The 20601-nt window shown below is 49.6% G+C and overlaps 2 protein-coding genes and 1 non-coding gene across 7 annotated transcripts; 1 reads left to right on the forward strand and 2 right to left on the reverse strand.

Moving 5' to 3' along the window:
- Positions 1 to 919: 919 nt before the first annotated feature.
- Positions 920 to 11044, reverse strand: Bud23 (BUD23 rRNA methyltransferase and ribosome maturation factor). 5 transcript variants are annotated; one of them, XM_038346085.1, is made up of 13 exons: positions 10925 to 11044; positions 10796 to 10833; positions 8343 to 8438; positions 8168 to 8250; positions 7863 to 7959; positions 6367 to 6463; positions 5557 to 5607; positions 4802 to 4887; positions 4161 to 4206; positions 3867 to 3925; positions 1618 to 1707; positions 1416 to 1496; positions 920 to 1339 (listed from the first exon to the last, which is right to left on the reverse strand). In XM_038346085.1, exons 1-12 carry the CDS (start codon positions 10970 to 10972, stop codon positions 1442 to 1444), a joined length of 846 nt encoding a protein of 281 aa, XP_038202013.1. In that variant the 5' UTR covers positions 10973 to 11044; the 3' UTR covers positions 920 to 1339; positions 1416 to 1441. The 5 variants fall into 5 exon arrangements, with proteins under 5 accessions (XP_038202013.1, XP_038202012.1, XP_038202015.1 ...); XM_038346084.2 differs by having other exon boundaries at positions 920 to 1496; XM_038346087.1 differs by lacking the exons at positions 10796 to 10833; positions 10925 to 11044 and adding an exon at positions 10658 to 10772 and having other exon boundaries at positions 920 to 1496.
- LOC119825835 lies at positions 2119 to 2250 on the reverse strand. Its single transcript, XR_005287301.1, has one exon.
- Positions 11045 to 11158: 114 nt separating the features above from the next.
- Positions 11159 to 12654, forward strand: Dnajc30 (DnaJ heat shock protein family (Hsp40) member C30). Its single transcript, XM_038346089.1, has one exon. It carries the CDS (start codon positions 11179 to 11181, stop codon positions 11839 to 11841), a length of 663 nt encoding a protein of 220 aa, XP_038202017.1. The 5' UTR covers positions 11159 to 11178; the 3' UTR covers positions 11842 to 12654.
- The last annotated feature ends 7947 nt before the right edge of the window (positions 12655 to 20601 follow it).

Below are 20601 nucleotides of genomic sequence, written 5' to 3' on the forward strand. Positions count from 1 at the left end.
TTGTGTGAGTGCAGGTGCCTGTGGAGGCCAGAAGAGGGCATTGGTCCCCTGGTGCTGGGATTATAGCTGGTTATGTGGGTTGTAGAAACCAAACTCTTCTGGAAGAGAAGTATATGCTCTTAACCACTGGGACATCTCTCTAGCCCCTAAAAAGAAAAGTCCACATGTGTGCCTGTGCGGACGTACATGTGTGAGATCAAAGGATAACTTTGGTCTTTGGTCCTCACCTTCTGCCTTGTGCAAGGCAGGATCTTTTGTTCACTGTGTATAGCTGACCCATGAGTTTCAGGGACTTCTGCCTACCTAGCAGCATTACTGCATCCAGCTTTACCTGGGTTCGTGAATCTGAACTCATTCGCATGGCAAGAACTGTACCCACTGGGCCAAAGTCCCAGATCTGGTCCCTGAGAGATGCAACTCTAGGGGTTAAGGCCCTTAGGCCCCTCACCTTCCTTCTTCAGTGCCTTCCTGCTGTGCCATATCTAGGTGTAGTCGCCACCTCCTAGGGAGATACATATGTATCAACTGTCCTTAGCCTGGGGAGATACATATGCATCAACTGTCCTTAGTCTGGTGGACACCACACCTCCTAGAGCAGGGCCTGTGCTTCTGACCACTTGGGATTGTCCCAATAGCCTGAGGTCACCAAGTGCTAAGATATTTAACACCTCCCATGTGAGACAAAGGACTTGGCAGAAACTTGAGGCAGTGGATACCTCATACCCAAACCCCATTCCCAACCTCGCATGGCATTATGACATGAGAAATGAGTCCTGATTCAAGGAACCCATCTGTGCCCCTCCCAAGGTGAAAGAAAGCTTCTGTCCATTCCAGGTCTTTAAATCCAGTTCCTGGCTAGGAGCCATGCAGTGGTCCCTAACAGAGGAACCCGAGACACAGGTTAATATAGAGCCACCAGTTACTTAGAAACTAAATTAATGTATTTAGGACAAAATAAAACATTCTTAGAAATTTTTTTCACTTTGTTTTTTTAAAACAGGTTTTTGCTATGTAGCCCAGACTGGCCTGGAACTTTCCATCTTGATGCCTTAGCCTCCAAGGAGGGTGTTGGAATTACATGATCTGGGCTGCCAAACCCAAATCCCCGGAACACTTTTAGTGAAAAAATATTTTGAGAAATTCGCAACTTTTCTAAAATACTATGTTGCTAGCTGCTGAGGTAAACAGTTCAATCTAGAAAATTCCTCAGAGGCAGGTCCTGGTTTGGACAGCTCCCAACCTCTGAGCAGAGTGGGTGGCCAGGCCCATCTGCAGGACTGGATGAAGGTGTGGGTGGCCAGGGCCGGCTGCAGGACTGGATGCAGGTGTGGGTGGCCAGGGCCGGCTGCAGGACTGGATGCAGGTGTGGGTGGCCAGGGCCGGCTGCAGGACTGGATGCAGGTGTGGGTGGCCAGACTCCACTTGATTAGATGCAGCGCCCTCAGAAGCGGGGCTTGCGCTTGCGGCCTGTGTACTGGGTGTCAGGTCTGACCTCCCTGCAGACAGACAGAACAGACTCAGGAGAAGGAAGAGCTCTGTGATCACAAACACAGGTTACGTCTTGGTGGCCACGGCCTCCCCCTCCCTACCTGCCGCCCACCCCCAGCTGGTACTCACTTGCCCTGGCGCCTGCGCCTCTCCTTCTTCTCTAGGACCCACTCCCGGCTCTTCTTCACCAGGTCCCGCCGTGCTTTCTTGTGTGGAGCCCTAGCCAGAGACAGAAGTGAGAGGGTGGCTAAGCTGTCACAGGGAGGGGGAGTGTTAGCTCTGAAGCCCCTTCTTCCCATCTATCACCTCCACTCTGGACACCTCTGCAACAGGACCAGAACCCTGGGTTAGCAGAGTTGTGGGGCAAAGTCCCTGTCCCTACAAAGTATCACTAGGCAGATGGCCTTGTGTCTGGAACACACCTTATCTATCTGTAAGGTGACTCCAGGAAGGAGTAACTTAAAAAAAAAAAAGAAAGAAAAAGTAACCTGGTTGTGTCCAAGGAAAACCATGGAACCTGCAGTCCAATGCTGCCACGTAAGGTCCTTGTCTGGGTTGGGGCTCAGTGTGCCTAGCAGAAGCCAGTGTCATTCAACCCCAATCCCCACCCCACCCCACCCCAGCTTCTGTCAATGTCTGAGGCCGGAAAACAAGGCTGCCCGCTCATGGCAGTCCTGACGACGATGCCACTCACAGATCATCTTGGCCTCCAGCCCTGGCTGAGGAGGAATGTGATCCCCACAGCCCAGTGGACAAAAGGCCCACGGAAGAAAGGGAGTCTGCGCAACCACCCATAGCCACAATCCCAATGGCTGCCGGGATGAAGTGATCCAGCCTAGCTTGAGGGAGAGCTGCCAGCTGCTTCAGTATGGACTGTGGCCCCTGGGTGCAGACAGGAGCCATGTCAAACCTTCCCCTAGCAGAGGCAGAGCAGGGCTCCAAGAGCTACTCAGCATTTGTAGCAGGGGCTGGGCTATGTGCAGCGACCCAGGCCACCAGGAAAGAGAAGCAGGCACAAGAGGCCAAAAGGTTGCAACGGAAGGAAAGGAGAAGCATCCATGTTGCTCCTGGAAGCCAGGTGCAGTCAGAGGTTACAGCAAATGCAGGAGATCCAAAGGTCTTACGGAACACACAGAACACTGTAAGGGCAGTGCAAACGGGAACATGCTGTGGAATAGAATATTGTTTTCAGTAAAGATGTGTTATATTTGTTTGTGTTATGTTTGTGTTGCAGAATATTTGTTTTACTGTGTAAAGGTGTGTTACATTTGTTCATGCTGCATTTGTTTAACTATGTAAAGATATGTTACTGTTTCACCTTGCCTGCCTAAGGCACCTGATTGGTCTAATAAAAAGCTGACCAGTGAATAGCTAGGCAGAGGAGGGCTAGGTAGGACTGGCAAGCAGAAAGAAAAGCCCCCACCCCCCCACCCCCGTCAGCCAGCCAGCCACAGAGGAAGCAGGAAAGCAGGATGGACAGTATGTAGATGAGGTAAACAAGCTTCGGGGCAGCACACAGATCAACAGAAATGGGTTAAGTTAAAGAAGCTATCTAGAAACAAGCGTAAGGTAAGGCCAAGCACTCATAACCAATAAGCCTCCATGTCATGATTTGGGGGCTGATCCGAGAAAGCCTGCTACAGGAACAAGATGCGAGCCACTAAAGAAAGGCAAGAGAAAGTCATCAAGGTGGGTGAAAGGAAAGGGTAGGTGATCACGGGTGCCAGGAGTGATGGGGCAGGGAAGTGACGCCATGTGGAAACCTGTTTCTTCTCATAGTGAAACAGAACAAACAGCAAGTGAGCTGGCTGAGAACAGGAACTTGCGCATAAGCCTGGCCCCTGACCCTTGCCCACTCCTTTCTTAGCTCCCCATTGAGACTCTTTAGATGTTTATACTTGGCTTTGCTGAGGAAGTACCAGGCATCCAACTCCTCCATGCACCTTAGGGTCCCTCGTCCTCACGCTAGTGTTGGTTGGTGATATGTGATCCATATTACCTGGGCTGTGTTGAACAGCCTGGGCATCTGTTCCCAAACTGTGAGCTATGTGTGTGGATAGGAAGACTCTAGAGGGTAGAGATGAGGATGCAGGAGCCAGGGAAGCCTGGGGTCCAGGCTGTAGCTGAAAGTGGCTGGAGGAGGCCGAGAAGTGGGGGCACATCACAGGAACACCCTGCCAAGTGTGTGAAGGGGCTGTGCAGGCTCACGCAGGAAGCTAAGGCACTGTGGCTGTCCCAGCACCCAGACTGAGGAGGAGGCACATCTGGTTGTGACATCACTTTGGCACTGCAGCTGGGTCTAACCTGACTCAGGTGAAAGTAGAGGAAAATGCCCGAGCCCTTGCCTGGGTCCCGCACCTAGGCCCCTTACACTTTACCTTTCACTGGTGAAGGCGGACTCGGTGGCCTCATCTGCATCCTGACTTTCAGTCAGCCCCTGAAGGAGACAAAGCTTCTGAGTCACCCTGGTGCTCTCTGCCCCAATACATTCAGGCCTGAGTAACCCCAGCAGGCCTAAAAGTCAGGCTACAGGGGTTGGTGGTCCTTCCCAGGACCTGCAGAGGTCTCAGTTGGGCTCTGTGCATGGGACTGGGAAATGCTGACCACCGAAGCCCTCCCAGCATGCTCTTGTGCTGGGAGTATAAGGCACCCTAGGAGCCCAAGACCCTTACCTTTGGCAGGGAGGTGGAAGGCCCAGAAAACAGACAGAGGTAGAACCTGAAACAAGGCAGAGCAACGTGAAGCCTGGCTCACAAGGCCTAGCAGGAAGAGATAAGCCCTGCATCTTTTGTGGCCCTGTGCTCCTACCCAGCATCCCTTTGTTTACTCAGCAGCCTGCAAGGGCCCCAGATGTGTAGACAGAGCTTGGCCCAGCACTCACCATGTACGTGTATGCCGAGGTCAAGCTCAGCTGTCACTCCCCAAGACTCTCCACCTCATGTCTGACAGCGTCTCTCACTGTACTAGAGCTCACCGTCCAGGAATCTGCCTGTCTCTGTCTCCCCAGCGCCTTGTGGGGACTACGAGCAAGCACACCATGCCCAGCCTTTTTTTTTTTTAAATATTTATTTATTATGTATACAATATTCTGTCTGTATGTCTGCCTGCAGGCCAGAAGAGGGTACCAAACCCCATTACAGATGGTTGTAAGTCACCATGTGGTTGCTGGGAATTGAACTCAGGACCTTTGGAAGAGCAGCCAATGCTCTTAACCTCTGAGCCATCTCTCCAGCCCCCTCATGCCCAGCCTTTTACACGGGTGCTGGAAATGGGAGCTCAGGCCCTCACACTTGCTCAGCACCCCGCCACTTACTTCTTTGCTTTGGCGCTGTTGGGGAAGTCGACCACCACGCCGCCAGTGAAGCCTGCCCTTGTGGCCTGGGTTGTGATTAGCTCCAGCTGAGGAGAGAGGGGTGGGAGGGACAGACAGAGGTCCCCAGCCCTCATTGGTCAGAATATAAAACACGGTCTAGCTAGGTCTTTCTGACTCAGAGGCCTCCAAAGCCACCAAGGCAGAAAGTGGGCAGTCTCTGTAGCCCCACCCTGAGGAGAGTGTCAGCACAAAGCGGTTCTGCTCGTTCCCATGTTCTGGTCCAGGGACCCATCTCCTTACCCTCAGGAAACCAGACTCGGTTCTGTTCCATGTCAGGGACCTGCAGCTCACTGTCATTCTAAGCCCTAACTCCTGCCACAGAAGGCAGAACTGCTGAGGTCCTCTAGCTGTGGGTTATGGAGATGTCACATCACGGCACATTCTGGGACACCGCCTTATCTGTTTCCATTTTTCTCTCCGTGCTGGGGATGGAGGCCAGGTCCTCATGGATACTAGATGAGTGCTCGACCACATTCCCAGCCTCCCGCCATCTCCTCTGTCAACAACGCACCAGCCTCCCCTACGGCCACACCCCTCTCAGGGAGCCATCTGGGGTCACTGTGCCATCACAAGGGTGCTCCTTCCCTCTTTTCCACTGGGCCACCAGAGTTCCTTGTTCTACCATGGCAAGAAAGCAGTTGAATGGAGAAGGCTGCTCCACATCCCGCTCCCGGCAGATCTAGATAGCGGCTCACCTGCTCCGAGTTCTCCGGGTACAGCTGCAGGACAGCTCGGGCCCCACGGACCTGTGAGCAGCAGAAATGTCATGACCATGTAAGCGCTTGTGGGGTGATGGCCACTACACACTTCACTCACTACACATTTACAGAGCTCCCGTCATAGGCAAGGATCACAACACCATCATGTACACGACTCCTGAATGGGGCACTCGCTGTTAAGGCAGGCATTTAACTTACAACAGTGGCAAGTGGCAAAGGAAAACATGGCGCATGCCTGTAACCTAAGCCTCTGGGAGGCAGAGGCAGGAGGATCACTACTTGCTCACGCCCAGCATAGTTTACACAGTTTAGGACAAGAAACAATAATTACGCAGTAAGTGTTGGGACTGAAGGTGTGCACCACAACACCTGCCATGATTTTTTAATTAAAAAAAGGTGACAGTGCAGAGGACACGGGCGCCCTGTGTGCCGGACATGACGTCACTGCCCTCGCTCAACTGCCTCAGACGTTGACTGTGACGCTCCTGGGCTTCGTCAGATGTCCGCCCTTGGCACCCGGACCCTTCTTCCTTTTGCATTTTTGAGACATCTCTGGTTGACTTTGAATTTCCTATGTAGCCAAGGCTGGTCTTGAGCTCCCAACTCTCCAGTCTCTGCCTCCAAGTGTTAGGATTCCAGGTCTATACCACCATGCCCAACCGAGTCTTAACAGGCTATGTGTCCTTTCTAAGCAGCTTTCCCATCATGACCTCAACTTCATCCTTGAACATCCGAGGCAGGAGAATGACAGACAGACAGAACCGCGAGGAGGGGAGCTATACTCACGAGGGCAGAGTACAGAGAAGAAAAGAAGCGGTAGAGTCGCCTGGCAGGGACGTCTGACTTCTTGTTTGCGTTGCAGAGCCACTGAACAGCTGAGATGCTGAAAAGGAAAGGAGCCGGTCACGAGGGCCGACGCCCAAGCCAGTGACTCCTGAGGAGTCTGTCATTATCCACCATACTCTGCTGCACATGGCTCCTGGCCTGCAGGCCAGGCCACTCTTGGTCACTTCCTTTCAGCACAGAACAACTGGGGCCGCGCTCACTTCCTTCAGTTACCCAGGGAAATGCTCTCTCAGCCAGCGTCTGTGTGCGTCCAGGAGCCCAGGCTGCTACTACCCACCTACCCTGCACTCTCCGCCGACCGTCAGAGGAAACCTGCTGGACAGCAAGCACTTACACCCAGCCGTTCATCTGCCTTTTCCGTGCTTCTGCTGCAGCTATCAAGGCTCGTACCCTCCCCACCCTACCCCCTGCTCTCAATCGCACTCCTCACTGCTGGGGTGACAACCATGGGCGGCGACATTTCATATTTTTAACAGCAATTTTAATGCTCCAAAGCTGGTTATTAAAGTCCAGAGCTGTAGAGATGGCTCGGCAGTTAGGAGCACTGACTGCTTGTCCAGGAGACACAGGTTCAGTTCCCAGCACCCACACAGTAGCTCACAACCATCTCCAGTTCCAGGTCCAGGGAACTGAACACTGTCCTCTAGCCACCACAGGGACCAGGCATGCATGGGAAACACACACACACACACACACACACGTCAACATGCTCAAAAAATAAATTTTTAAAAAAATTTATTTAGTTTTTCAAAACAGGGTCTCTCTATATATAGTCCTGGACACCCTGAAACTCACTCTGTAGACCAGGCTGGCCTTGAACTCAGAGATCCGCCTGCCTCTGCCTCCAAAGTGCTGGGATTAAAGGGGTGTACCATCACCGCCTGGAAAAATAATTAATTATAGGTCAGTGTGTCTATAATCCCAGCAACGGGGGAATTGGAAGCAGAGCCAGGCAGATGCCTGGAAGCTCACTGGGCAGCTAATCTGGTCTGTGTGACAATGGTCCACAAAGAGAGCTTGTCTGAAACAAAAGGCAGAGTCTGAGGACCGGTACCTAAGGATGCTCCCTTGCCTCCACCTGCTTGTACCCACATATACAAGGATGCACGTACACACAACTATTTTTTAGCAGCCTTTGACCTTTTAAATCTCAGAATCTTAGAAGATGTACATTTGTTTAATTACATCTATTTACTGTGCATGCATCCTGGCTGATGCACAGAAGAGAGACAATAATCTTTAAGAACCGTTTTTCTCTCCACCATGTGTGTTCTGTACCGAACAGGTTTGTCAGGCCTGGTAACAAGCACCTATAATCAGAGCCAGCTCACAGGCCCAGAACACGTAAAATTTTAAATATCACATATACCTGCTATGCAGCTGGGTTTAGGAAACACTGGTGTACGAAATTACAAGTAGGAAGTGAAGACCCTCACCTGATGCAGCCATCGAAAGAACCTGGTCGGAAAGGGACTCCCTGCCCCATGTCCCCTAGCAGCAGGTCCCCCTCTGTGTCTCGGTCCAAGGCAGCATCTACATGAGAGGAAGGGGAAGTATGGGTACTGCTGCTGCAGACAGGTGTGGTGGGCAGGCCTGTGATCTCAGCAACAGGGAGGCTGAGGCAGGAGCATCCCACGCTGGGGATGGCTAAATGGCAAGACCCGATCTCAACCCAGAAATCCAATTTAGCTGCTCCATACTCAAGAGAATAGCCACGTTGGTACAGACGGGGCAAACTTACCCAACATGGCAGAGCTGATGTCAATGCCCACCCAATAGTGCCCCTCCTCTGAGATATAGTCTCCACTCAGTCCAGTACCACACCTGTAGGAAACAACCCACAGGGGTCACAGAGCTGAATAGTAAAGACCCTCCACCCCACCCAGGCACTGAGACCTGGGGCCCAGGGACCTCACCCAATGTCCAACAGATAAGAGGGCTGACCCTCTGGCAGACAGAGGAGCTCCAGTGCTCTCTCTGTCATCTTGGTCTGGATGTCAATCATCCGTGAGCTGGGAAGCAGAAAAACATAGGAGTAGTTAGAGTTTTTTAGATCAAAAGAGTTAGGAGAATTAAAAAAAGAAACAATCAACTAGAGGTACTTTCTCTTAACTTTAAAAATTTTTTATTTTGCCTGGCAGTGGTGGCACACACCTTTAATACCACGACTCGGGAGGCAGGGGCAAGCAGATCTCTGAGTTCAAGGCCAGCCTGGTCTATAAGAGATAGTTCCAGGATAGTCAGGGCTACACAGAGAAACCCTATCTCAAATAACAAAACAACAACAAAAAATTTATTTATTTCATTTAGTGTGTATGTGTCCGGATGCATATGGAGGTCAGAAGCCAACTTGCTCAATTTGGTTCTCCTTTCCATCATGGAGGTTTTAGGGATCAAACTGAGTCACGAAGCTTGGTTATTAACCCCTGAGCCATCTTGCCAGTCCTTGCCCAACATTTTAAACCTACAATTCTAACCTGAAATCAACAACTCAAATGTAGTTATTGAATGCAGCCCCATGATGGGCATGGATGTTCCTACAAAATCCCACCACTCAGAAGGCTGCCATGAGACTAAGAGCTTAAGGCCAATCTGGGCAAGACCCTGTCTCAAAACAACATCAACAAAGTAAGCCCAAAAGTCCAATTGATACAGTAGCATGCCATTTGATCATGGACAGATTGTTAAATGCACCAGCTGCAAGGCCGACAGAACTGGGGCAAGTCACTCAGCAGATGAGCAATGACTCTCTGCACCTATGCTGGTTTGGATGCTCATTCTTTAGGGATGCGTTCTCTCTGAGAGTCATCTGCCATTCTACTCCCGTCTACACGGATCAACAATGCCCCAAGTGTTAGGCACGTGTGACATGTGTCTCGGGGGTGGAGCACTTGTCAACTCATAAGAGGCCCTAAATTCAAAGCCCTGTACCTCCAAAACCCAAAACGATTCGCCTCAGTAGTAAAAAGTGTGTGCCAGACCACACATCCTACCCCCAGTACCGGAAAACAAAAACCAGGTATGGTGATGCACACCTCCACTGAACCGGAACCTGAGCAAGCACACCTCTGTGAGTTCAAGGGCAGCCAGGGCTACATAGTGAGACTCTGTCTCAAAGGAAGGAGGGAGAGAAAAAGTAAACAGAAGAACAGGACATGATTGTACATGCCTATAATCTCAGCATGCAGAAGGCTGAAGCAGGAGGGTCACTTCAAGTGAGGCCAATCTGGGTCACCTAATGTGAACATATCTCAAAAAAAAACCAAAAACTAACAAAAATAGAATAAACATTGTAATTATTTGATATATGTTTCATATACTCGAAGAGTTATTTCAGTATGGAATTAGAGAAAAATTGTGAGTTGTGTCTTTTTTTTTTTCACTTCTCCACCCAGTCATTTAGACTTAAAGAATTTTACTAGCTAGCTACTGGCTGCCATATTGAACATTATAGTTCTACACCTGGTCTGTCCAAAATCAAGGTAAATAATCACACACAATAGTTTCCATAGAGCCACACATGCTGGACCATGTCTGCAATTTTAGCACTTGGAAGGTGGAGACAGTAGGGTCAGGAATTCAGTCACTTCCAATACACAGAAAGTTCAAGAATACCCTGGGCTACGGGAAACCATGTTTCAAACAAACAAAACCAAATAAACTATCATGTAGAGGATTCAGACGATATTTCTGTCAATGGCTGCCATAACAATTTAGTGCAATTATGCATTTAAATAAGAATCACAAGAAACCCATAATGAGTATGTCCTCCCTCCTAGAAGTAGTCATTCCTTTCTGGGGGTGTGGCTCAATGGTAAAACTTCTGCCTAGAATCCCCAAGTGAGGGGCTGAGGGTGTGGCTCAATGACAGAGCACAGAGACAATATGACAGTATCCTACAGGTATCTTCTAACTATGCCTACTTTACCACAAGTTTAAAACACATTGTCTGCCGGGCGGTGGTGGCGCATGCCTTTAATCACAGCACTGGGGAGGCAGAGACCGGTGGATCTCTGGAGTTCAAGGCCAGCCTGGTCTACAAGAGCTAGTTCCAGGACAGGCTCCAAAGCTAGAGAAACCCTGTCTCGAAAAAGCCAAAAACAAACAAACAAACAAATAAATAACCACACATTGTCAAACGACCTAGTGTAAACTAGAGACGAAAACATCCACACTGGAACCAAGGTATCAAGATCCTTCCAAGAGTTCGACGGTTTAAAATTCACTTTACCGGTGGCAGAACTGCATTTACTCAGGTCCCTCATTTCCCCCACTCCCAAATTCTAGATGCTTTCCAAGCAACGCCCATAATCCGGGCGACTCGCCGATCCCGACCCCCGATGCCATTCAACGGCCATGCTCTCCTCACTTGCGAACGTATTTCCGGGCTTCATTTTGGTCATAAAACTGTTGGGAAGAGAAAGACACATGGGATATGAGGAGAAGAATCCAAAAACAGGCATGCTAGAAGAAGACCAAGTCCTGACAAGGTTCTCACCAGCTCTGGCGGTCCGCTGTGCTCGGGTCTCCGGCTACGAGACGCCATCTCTAGGGTACCGCAGCACGCCGGTGCCGGCAAACCGCGGCGCAGTGTTTGACGTCATCAACCCTGCGACTACCCCCACCCCGTAGAGCTCACGCTCTAAACGGTCCCCGCCTATCTTTTTATTTGATTGGCTACAAACCGGAGGCGCCGCTCACGATTCGCGGTTCCCATTGGCCGTCTGGGAGCCGCCCAGTCCCCGCCACAACATGGCGGCCGCGCGCTGCCTGGGCTGGACGCTATCACCGCTATGGAGGCTGTGGCAGGCTCGGGGCTTGCTACAAAATTCGGCCGCGGGCTGGTGCTCGAGAGGGAGGCCTTACTCCCGCACTGCCCTCTACGAGATGCTGGGCGTCCCCTCCACGGCCACGCAGGCGCAGATCAAAGCGGCGTACTACCGGCAGAGCTTCCTCTACCATCCTGATCGCAATCCCGGGAGCCCCGAGGCCGCCGAGCGCTTCACGCGCATCGCCGAAGCTTATCGAGTCCTGGGCAGCACCATCCTCCGTCGCAAGTATGATCGAGGTCTGCTCAGCGACCAGGACCTGCGCGGACCCGGTGTCAGGCCCTCTAGGACACCCCCGGACGATCCCCCTCCTCCTCCTCGCCCTCCTCCCCATGCTCCTCGGGCTCACTATGGCTCTCAGGCCTTTCCCGGCGACCGTCGCACTATGTTCGACTTTGACGCCTTCTACCAGGCGCACTATGGAGAACAGCTAGAAAGAGAGCGGCGTCTGCGCGCCCGGAGGGAGGCCCTTCGCAAAAAGCAGGAGAACCGGGCCAACAAGGGGCTACGCTGGGATGATACCCGAGATGCCACTTTCTTTGTCCTCATTTTCCTCATCTTCGTCTTCGTCGGCTTTCGTATTTAATCGGAGAAACGGAGGGAAGGGGAACCAGCCCAAGAAACTTGCCTTTCTTGACCTTTGAACTATTGGTCTCGGAATGAATTGACTACCTCTAGTGGCGTTCCCTTTACTCTCCTAGCACCTTCTCAGCCTGGCTGGTGATCAACACAGCCTTCTCCTGTGATCCAGAAAAAAAAAAAAAAAAAAGCTCTTCCGTGGCCAAGAAAGAGGCCCCAGGAGAAAGATAACTGAAAACCAGGAATGTACGTGCTTTCCAGAGCCCCCCTGGTTGCCTGCTTGTTTCTAGAAGTTGCCTTCCAGATGTCAACTCCTAGAACAAGTGCTGTGGTTTTATCCGGAAGCCTTTAGCAAGTCTTGTCTGGTCCCTTACCTCATGTTTATACCATGGGGCAGCACTTCCTCTGTAACCCTTGAACCGTGCCAATCTTTTTGTCCTCTGTCAAAAAGATTAATTCTTGGGGCTTGCCTGAAACTTGTCTTTCTGTGTTACCCCACGCCACAGGTGAGACTTGATCAACGATCCCGCAGATGCTGGGGATGTAGCTCAGTGAGAGAATGCTAGCATGCAACAGGCACTGGGTTTGGTCCCCAGCATTGCTGTTGTCCTGTGTCCCCTTTCCCCTCCAAGAAAAAAGTTAGTGAAAGATTGCCATTTTCTTAGGTCTGTTCCACACCGCCTCTGTCACGTGGGAACAAGGAAGCAAAGCCCTTGAGTAAGAGGAATGTGTTCCTGTGTTCATACTTATCCAGGGTGGGACCTTGGGGAAGGTGCCCTGTGGGTGTGATAGCAGAAGAGTAAATAATTTGCTCTCCTGAGGTCTGTCACTAGTATGTATTCTACTCACGGTGGTGATGTAGGTTGATACTACTTAGGCCAGGTTCTTGGGACTGTGTTCCTGTCCTTGGTCTGCCTTTTCCTAGCCACTTGCATTGCTAACTGAGCATTCTGCTGATTGTGACGAGACTTAGCACTTGAGTGTGGCCCATGCATCTGCAGTGCTGATCAGAGGTGCCACAAGTCAAATCTTTCTAACAGGCTCTTGGACTATGTGAGTAATTTTGGGCCCTGGAGTAGAAGCAGCAGGAAGCTCACTAATTAAGATGGAGTTGAAGACCAGATTGTAGTACAGGCCTGTAATCCACACAGGAGGCTGAGGCTGGAGGGTTGTGACCAGTTACATAGCAAGGCTTGTCATTAATAAAGATAAGACAGGCATGGTGACTCACATCTTTAATCAGAGCTACATAGTGAGACTGAGACTCTTAATCTCAGGGTTATGGGTTTGAGCCCCACGTTGGGTGCCATTTGTAGACAGAAATTTCTGTCCCACCTGTTTCTGCAGTTGTTCAGTCCCAAAGAAACACAAAACAAAGTTTTATATTAATTATAAACTGTTTGGCCTATTGCTCAGGCTTATTACTAGCTGGCTTTTAAAATTTAGATTAACCCATAATTATTATCTATGTTTAGCCACATGGCTTGGTACCTTTTCTCAGTAAGGCATTCTCATCTTGCTTCCTCTGCATCTGGCTGGTGACTGACTCTCTGCCTTTCCTCTTCCCAGAATTCTCTTAGTCTGGTCACCCCACCTATACTTCCTGCCTAACTACTGACCAATAAGTGTTTTATTAAACTAATACAAGTGACAAATCTTTACAGTGTACAAGAGCATTATCCCACAGCATAAGACCCTGTCTCAAGAAAAAAAAAAAGTTGAAAAATATGTTCCTTATATGCTGCTGACCAAGAATTGTAATGAGTTTTTTGGGGGGAGACTTGTCATTTAGATTTGGGAAAATTTTTGTTGTTTTATTTTGTTATTTGAGGTAGTCTCTAGTAACCCAGGCTGATCATGAACTCTCTTTGTGCCTGATCATGAACTCTTGACCCTTTATTTTTGTTTTTGTTTTGTTTTTGATACAGGGTTTTCCTGTGTAATACTAGCTGTCCTGGAACTCGCTCTGCTCTGCAGACCAGGCTGGCCTCAAACTCAGAGATAGCTGCCTACTTCTGCCTCCCTGAGTGCTGGGATTAAAGGAGTGTGCCACCACACCCAGCTTTCTGCCTCCACCTTCTGAGTGCTGGCACACTCAGAAGTACAGAAGTACACAGGTGTGTACCACCATGACCCCGTTAGTTTTCTAGGTTTTGGTTTTCTTATACCAAGCAGTTAGTAGTAACTTGTGGTCAGATCTACAGTAGTCCTGTGGTCCCTTACTTCTGACTCACACTGGGAATGGGCTAAGACATCCTGAGTGCCGGGGCACACTGGTGCCGTGTGCAAAGCCAAGAAGTAGAGATCCACAGCAGAGCTCAGGATGTGGCTCAGTTGATGCACAGATCCCTGGGTTCCTCCCCCAGTACCCTATAAACCAGCATTTTTTGAAATCACGGATAGGCCTAGAACTTTCCATCCTCTGCCTCAATCTGCTGAGTGTTAGGATTTCTGGCATGGGCCATATACCCACAGGGGTATAGGAGGCTTTCTGAAGGACTACCACATGGTGGCTTCCTCCTCCCAGGGTTGTAGTGAGTTTTCCCTTTCCCTACTTCCCGATGCCCTAGCAAGAGGCATTGGCCTCTTGGCAGTGGCCATTACCCCTGCCTCTGTGGCTCTTGCCCAGTTCTGGCAGTGGAGGGCATGGTTGAAGGGGGCAAGTACAGAGCAAGGCTGAATACTCAGCAGGCATGGGGCTAAAGCCTGTGGGTCCAGTCGAGAAGATAGGAAACAAAGATCTGTACAGCTGGTGATTGTCTTTTAGACGGCTAAAATGGGCAAACTGGGCCAAATGCCCTTCTAGTGACCACAGTGTTTGCACAACCGAATTCCTTTCTTCTGAATTCACATGGTGCATCTTTGGCCTCCATCTTGGCTCCAGTATTAGTTAGGATAGGATGTGATAGCATGTATATATCCCAGCATGTGGCAGGCTGAAGAGAGACAGGTCTCAGTTTAAGGCCAGCCTAGGCTATATAGTGAGACCCTGTCTCAAAAACGATAGAAGCTGGATGTGGTGGTGGACACATGTATTCCCAGCACTGGAGAAGCAGGAGGATGACCCACAAGTTTGTGGACCAGCTGGGTTGACATAGTGAGTTCCAGGCCAGCTAGAGCTACACAGTGAGGTCCTGTTTCAAAAAGAGGAAAGGGAGTGGGGGTAGACCCATGAATGGCCCAGAAGGTTAAGTAAGGAGTTTGTCTTGTTCTGTCCTGGGATCTATATGTTAGAAGGAGAGAAGGGACCCCAGAACTCCTAACTTCCACATAAATGCAGTGGCATGTGCATGGGTGTGCATGTGCACTCACATACCTCACACAGACTGAATAAATACATGTTATTAAAAGAGATGTGTAGCTTTGGGCCAGGGAGTTGTTCCCGGTCACGACTGACTCAGGAGATCCCTGCAGCACCAGGGGAATGGTCACCAACATTCGTTTTGTGAAACAGGGTCCTGTATCTTGAACCTGTGTGCTTCCTGGGAGGTCACCAGACCCCACGAAGGGAGAGAAGGAACAGCTGACAAGTCACCGGGCTCTCTTGGCCATTGTCTGTGGGTGAGGGTGGAGAAAAGTGGGAATGTGGTTCAGCTGGCAGAATGTATGCCCTGGCTTCCGCCTGCAGCACGACTGGCACCGAGCATGGTGGTGTCACCTATAATCACAGCACTCAGCGAAGGCAAGAGGATCCGAAGTTCAGTGTCATCCTAAGACACAGAGAATTTAAGGCTAGCCTAGGCTACATAAGCCCTGTCTCAAAATAAATAAAGGATATTTACTTAATCTCAGACTTTGACTGCTTTCAGTTCAGCTTCCCTGTGATGAGGTCATACTCCCATCTGCCTGCAGATGACATCATAAGGAGCATGTCCCTCACGGGGTGTTAACCCCCCAGGTAGGTCAGCTCTCAGATCCAACTTGCAACGTAGGTAGGGTGCTGAGAGCCTCTGAGTGGGTGAGTAGTGCCCTCTCTGTGTTAAAGCCACAGTAAGCACCGGGAATGGAGTGCACTAGAAACCCTGTGTTCCATCCCTAACATGGTATCCATGGAAATGGTGGTGCATGTCTAGTACGCAAGAAGTGGAGGAATAGGGATCAGAAGTTCAAGGTCTTCTCCAGATACAGTAGAAGAAACCTTTAATTTCAGGAGGCAGGAGCAGGCCAATCTTTGAATCTGAGGCCAGCCAGGACTACATAATCAGACCCTGTCTCAAACCATAACAGCAAAACATGAAGACAGGATAGAGTGTAGGGCTTGGAGGTATGGGTCTGTAGTTAAGAGCATGCACTGCTCTTGTAGAGGACCAAGTTCCATTCCCAGCACCAGTATTGGATGGCTCACCTGTAGCTCCAAGGGATCCAACACCCTCTTCTGGTTTCTGTGGGTACTGCATTCACACATAGACAGACACACATACAAAAAACGATTAAATATCTGGGTGGAGGTCTTATACTCTTTAATTCCAGCAGGCGCATCTCTGGAAGTTTGAGGACAGCCAGGGCTACACAGAGAATCCCTGTCTCGAGAAAAAACAAAAAACTCTTGTTCTGGGACTGGAGAGCTGGCTCAGTGGTTAAGAGCACTGTCTGCTCTTCCAAAGGACCTGGGTTCAATACCCACACACATGGCAGGTCACAACTGAGTTCCAGGAGATCCAACACCCTCATGGAGGCAAACATTAAAAAATAAAAATAAAACAGAGGGAAAGAGGCAAAAATTGGGTAGAGTCCCACAGCCTGCTGGGGCTTGTGTTTTAAAAAAAATTATATAAAATAAATCCCTAAAAAGAAAGGATGGCCAAGTGGTGGTGGCGCACACCTTTAATCCCAGCACTCAGGAGGCAGAGGCAGGCGGATCTCTGTGAGTTTGAGGCCAGCCTAGTCCAGGACAGTCAGGATTATTAGACAGAGAAACCCTGTCTCAAAAAAGAAAAGAAAAAGGACGAGTTTGAGGCCAGCTTGGGCTACCCATGAGAGACAGTGTCTCAAAGCAACCTCATAAAAAATAGAACTAAATGAAAGAGAGAGGGTGGGAGCATTTCTTATAGAAAAAGACTGCTTTGCCTCATCACCTTGCTGACCCCTGCAGGAATTTGGGTTTGATATAATAACCCATACCTGGGCCCATGAGATGGATCACCAACTGAAGGTGCTCACCACCAAGCCCAACAACATGAATCGCTCCTGATTCCCAGGATCTACAGTAAAAAGAACCAACTCTCAGAAGGTGTCCTCTGACCACCACTTATGTGCATACACACACACACACACACACACACACACACACACACACACAAATAAATACATGTTTTTAAATAATCTTTGTTTTATACAGAAAGATGAGTATGAATAATTTTTTTTCAATGCTGGAATTGAACCCAGAACTTGCACATGCTAGGTAAGTACTCTACCATTCATCCATATCTCTAGCCCCTCTCTGGGGGATTCTAAGCAGGTGCTTTACCTCTGAGCCACACCCCAGCTCCTCACTGGGGGATTCTAGGCAGGTGCTCTACCTCTGAGCCACACCCCAGCTCCTCACTGGGGGATTCTAGACAGGTGCTCTACCTCTGAGCCACACCCCAGCCCCTCACTGGGGGATTCTAGGCAGGTGCTCTACCTCTGAGCTACACCCCAGCCCCTCACTATGAAATTCTGGACAATGTCTCCACCTACTTTGGAGTTACATAGAGTCTCAGCTCCTGAGTGTATGTCACTGTAGTTAGGACTCATGGTTGGTTTGTTACCATCAGCAGGGACAGTGTATTTCTATGTAGCCAAGGCTGGCCTTGAGTTGTCTGTATTTTTTTTTTTTTTTGGTTTTTTCGAGACAGGGTTTCCCTGTAGTTTCTAGAGCCTGTCCTGGAGCTAGCTCTTGTAGACCAGGCTGGCCTCGAACTCAGAGATCCGCCTGCCTCTGCCTCCCGAGTGCTGGGATTAAAGGCATGCGCCACCACCGCCCAGCCAGTTGTCTGTATTCTTTACAGGTACACTAAGGATCTTTAACGATCCCTAGCAACGGCAAGGGCTTAGCCAAATGCAGAAGTTCTTGGCACAGTCACACCAACTTCTCCACTCAGTCCTGAGGGTAAACTAGTGTATAAAGTGGAATAAACCCACAGCTAGCCCAGATACTGGAAACCACCATTGTTTCCCTCCCTGGGTGATTAGGGGCAAGCTTTTAGCCAGACCTTTGTAGAGATCATAGGCTGGTTGGCAGCTGCTTGGCTTGGTGAACCTTGCTTAGCACAGTGTTCATTTAGCAGAGTACAATGGTGAGCACTTTAATCTGAGCACTCAGGAGGCAGAGGCAGGCAGATCTCTGAGTTCAAGGTCAACCTGATCTACAGAGCGAGTTCCAGGATGGTTAGGGCTGTTACGCAGAGAAACCCTGACTCGTAACACCCCCCCCCCCAAAAAAAAACAATACCAGACAGTGGTGGTGGCACACTCCTTTAATCCCAGTTCTTGGGAAGCAGAGGTAGATGAATCTCTGAGTTCAAGGCCAGCCTGGTCTACAGGGCAAGTTCCAGGACAGCCAGGGCTACACAGAGAAACCCTGTTTTGAAAATATAACAAAACGAAACACTGTGTTTACAAACCCAATGCTCTGCCCCTGTAAAAAGAAAAAAGTCCCCTATAAGGGTTTTTAAAGTTTATTTATTTATTATGTATACAGTGTTCTGCCTGCATGTATGCCTGTAGGCCAGAAGAGGGCACCAGATTTCATTATAGATAGCAGTGAGCCACCATGTGGTTGCTAGGAATTGAACTCAGGACCTCCTCAGGAACTCAGGAAGGGCAAGTGTGCTTAACCTCTGAGCCATCTCTATAGCCCACCAGTAAGGATTTTCAAGATGGTTCAGTAGATAAAGCACTTGATGCCAACTTGATTGACACCTTGAGTTTGATCCCTGAGACCCACATGGTGGAAGGAGAGGACTAACTCCCATAAGGTGTTCTCTGGCTTCAAAATGCATCTCATACGGCCTCCCTTACAAATTAAATAAATAAATGTGACTTAAAAAATATTTTCCAGTTCTTCAGATAACCAAACAGTCGTTCCTGGGGTTATGGATGTGTGCCACGGTGCTAACTGCAGATTCTAGGAGTCTGTAATAGGTAGAAGCAGGATTTAACCCCAGGAATCACACACGCCAGGCAATCAATGGCTCTACTGTTGAGGCTCACCTACAGCCCCCAGAAAGACTTTCCTTCTAGACTTTTCGCTGCCTACTCTAGTTTTTCCTCCCTCACAAAGGGTCATCCCAGGGTCATTTCTGGGTATGTTCATCCCTAGAACCCAGAGGCAGGATATTGAAAGTAAGCATGACTGAAATCTTCAGAACATACATGCTCCTGCTAGTCAGGGACATATGAGTCTTAGTTTTTAGACGGTCTCAGCATGTTGTCCTGTCAGGCCTGGAACTCACTACGTAGACTAGGTTGGCCTTGAACTCATAGAGATATTTCTATCTCTGCCTCCCAAGTACTGGGATTAGTGGGTGAGGTGTGACCCACACCTCACCCCACTGGGAGGTCACTTGAAGGACCCATCCGGTTCCCATGGTAACATTTATCTCTTCTTATACTCTCTCTTGACTAGAATTTTTTGTTTTGTTTTAAATTTTGAGGCAGAGTTTTGTTTAGCTCAGGCTGGTTTTAAACTTCCTTTGTAGCCAAATTTGAATTAATTTCTGACCCTCCTGCCACCAGCTCCCAAGTACTGGGATTACAGGCATGCACTACCATATCTAGTTTATGTGGTGCTGGGGATGGAATCCAGGACCTTCAGGCATGTGAGACGGGCACACTACCAACCGAGTCACATGGCTCTTTCTCTACTTCTTACCTGCCCTAGGTAAGAGGCCAGTCCTGGACACTGACCCCTTCTAGAAGCTACTCCTCAGAGTCCTGATGATGGAAAAAGAGGTAGCCATGCCCAATCTTAGCTCTCCCCATTCCACTCTTTTGCAACAAAGTCTTACTATGTAGCCTTGGCTGGCAGAGAATTCACAGAGAGTCTCCTGCCTCTGCCTCCTAAGTGCTGAGATCAAAGGCATGCGCCACCACACCTGCCTCGTTCTCTCTTTGGTTGTATTCTTAAATAAAACTGCCCAGAATGTTGGTCCAGGGATGGGGCATCCTGTAGGATGCGAGCATCCCGTCTGCTCCCAGGCTGAGCTGGAAGTCAAGGGAGGTCTTCCCAAGTTGTTACCCAGGGACCCTGAGGTTCATGTATCCCTTGGCCCCCAGCAGCAACGAGGTTGGGAGAATAACCATATGGGGTTTCTCCGGGGTTTCTCCAGTTGGGTGCTTTCCCCTGCATCCTTCTGGGGGTGACTGATTGAGCTTACAAGGCTCTAAGGTTCAACCTCCCCCCCCCCCCCCGTGCTCCAGCTGTTGGGTGAAGGTCCAAAGATCATCAAATCCTTAAGTGCTTCTCGCACACCTACAGGGATCCCTGCCTCCAGGAACAGCCACTAAGAGCCCCTACCTAGTCCCCAAATTCTCACCCCACTGTTCTTGGCTCTATCTCTGGGGTCACACTTGATTGTGGACTGAACAGCACACGCCTGCATTTGCACACTTTTCTTGTGGATCTTAGTCCCAAGCCTCTTTTATACTTTTATACTTCAAAGATGCCAATGTGGGGGTCCCTTTTGTATCTCAAACTTCAGTGAAAAGTAGAGTAACTCAATGTCAACATTCTAGATGATTCTATCTCTAGAAACACGGACAAAGACCACACTAGCTTTGTAAA

The sequence above is a fragment of the Arvicola amphibius genome, chromosome 10, assembly GCF_903992535.2.
Source record: "Arvicola amphibius chromosome 10, mArvAmp1.2, whole genome shotgun sequence".
NCBI lineage: Eukaryota > Metazoa > Chordata > Mammalia > Rodentia > Cricetidae > Arvicola > Arvicola amphibius.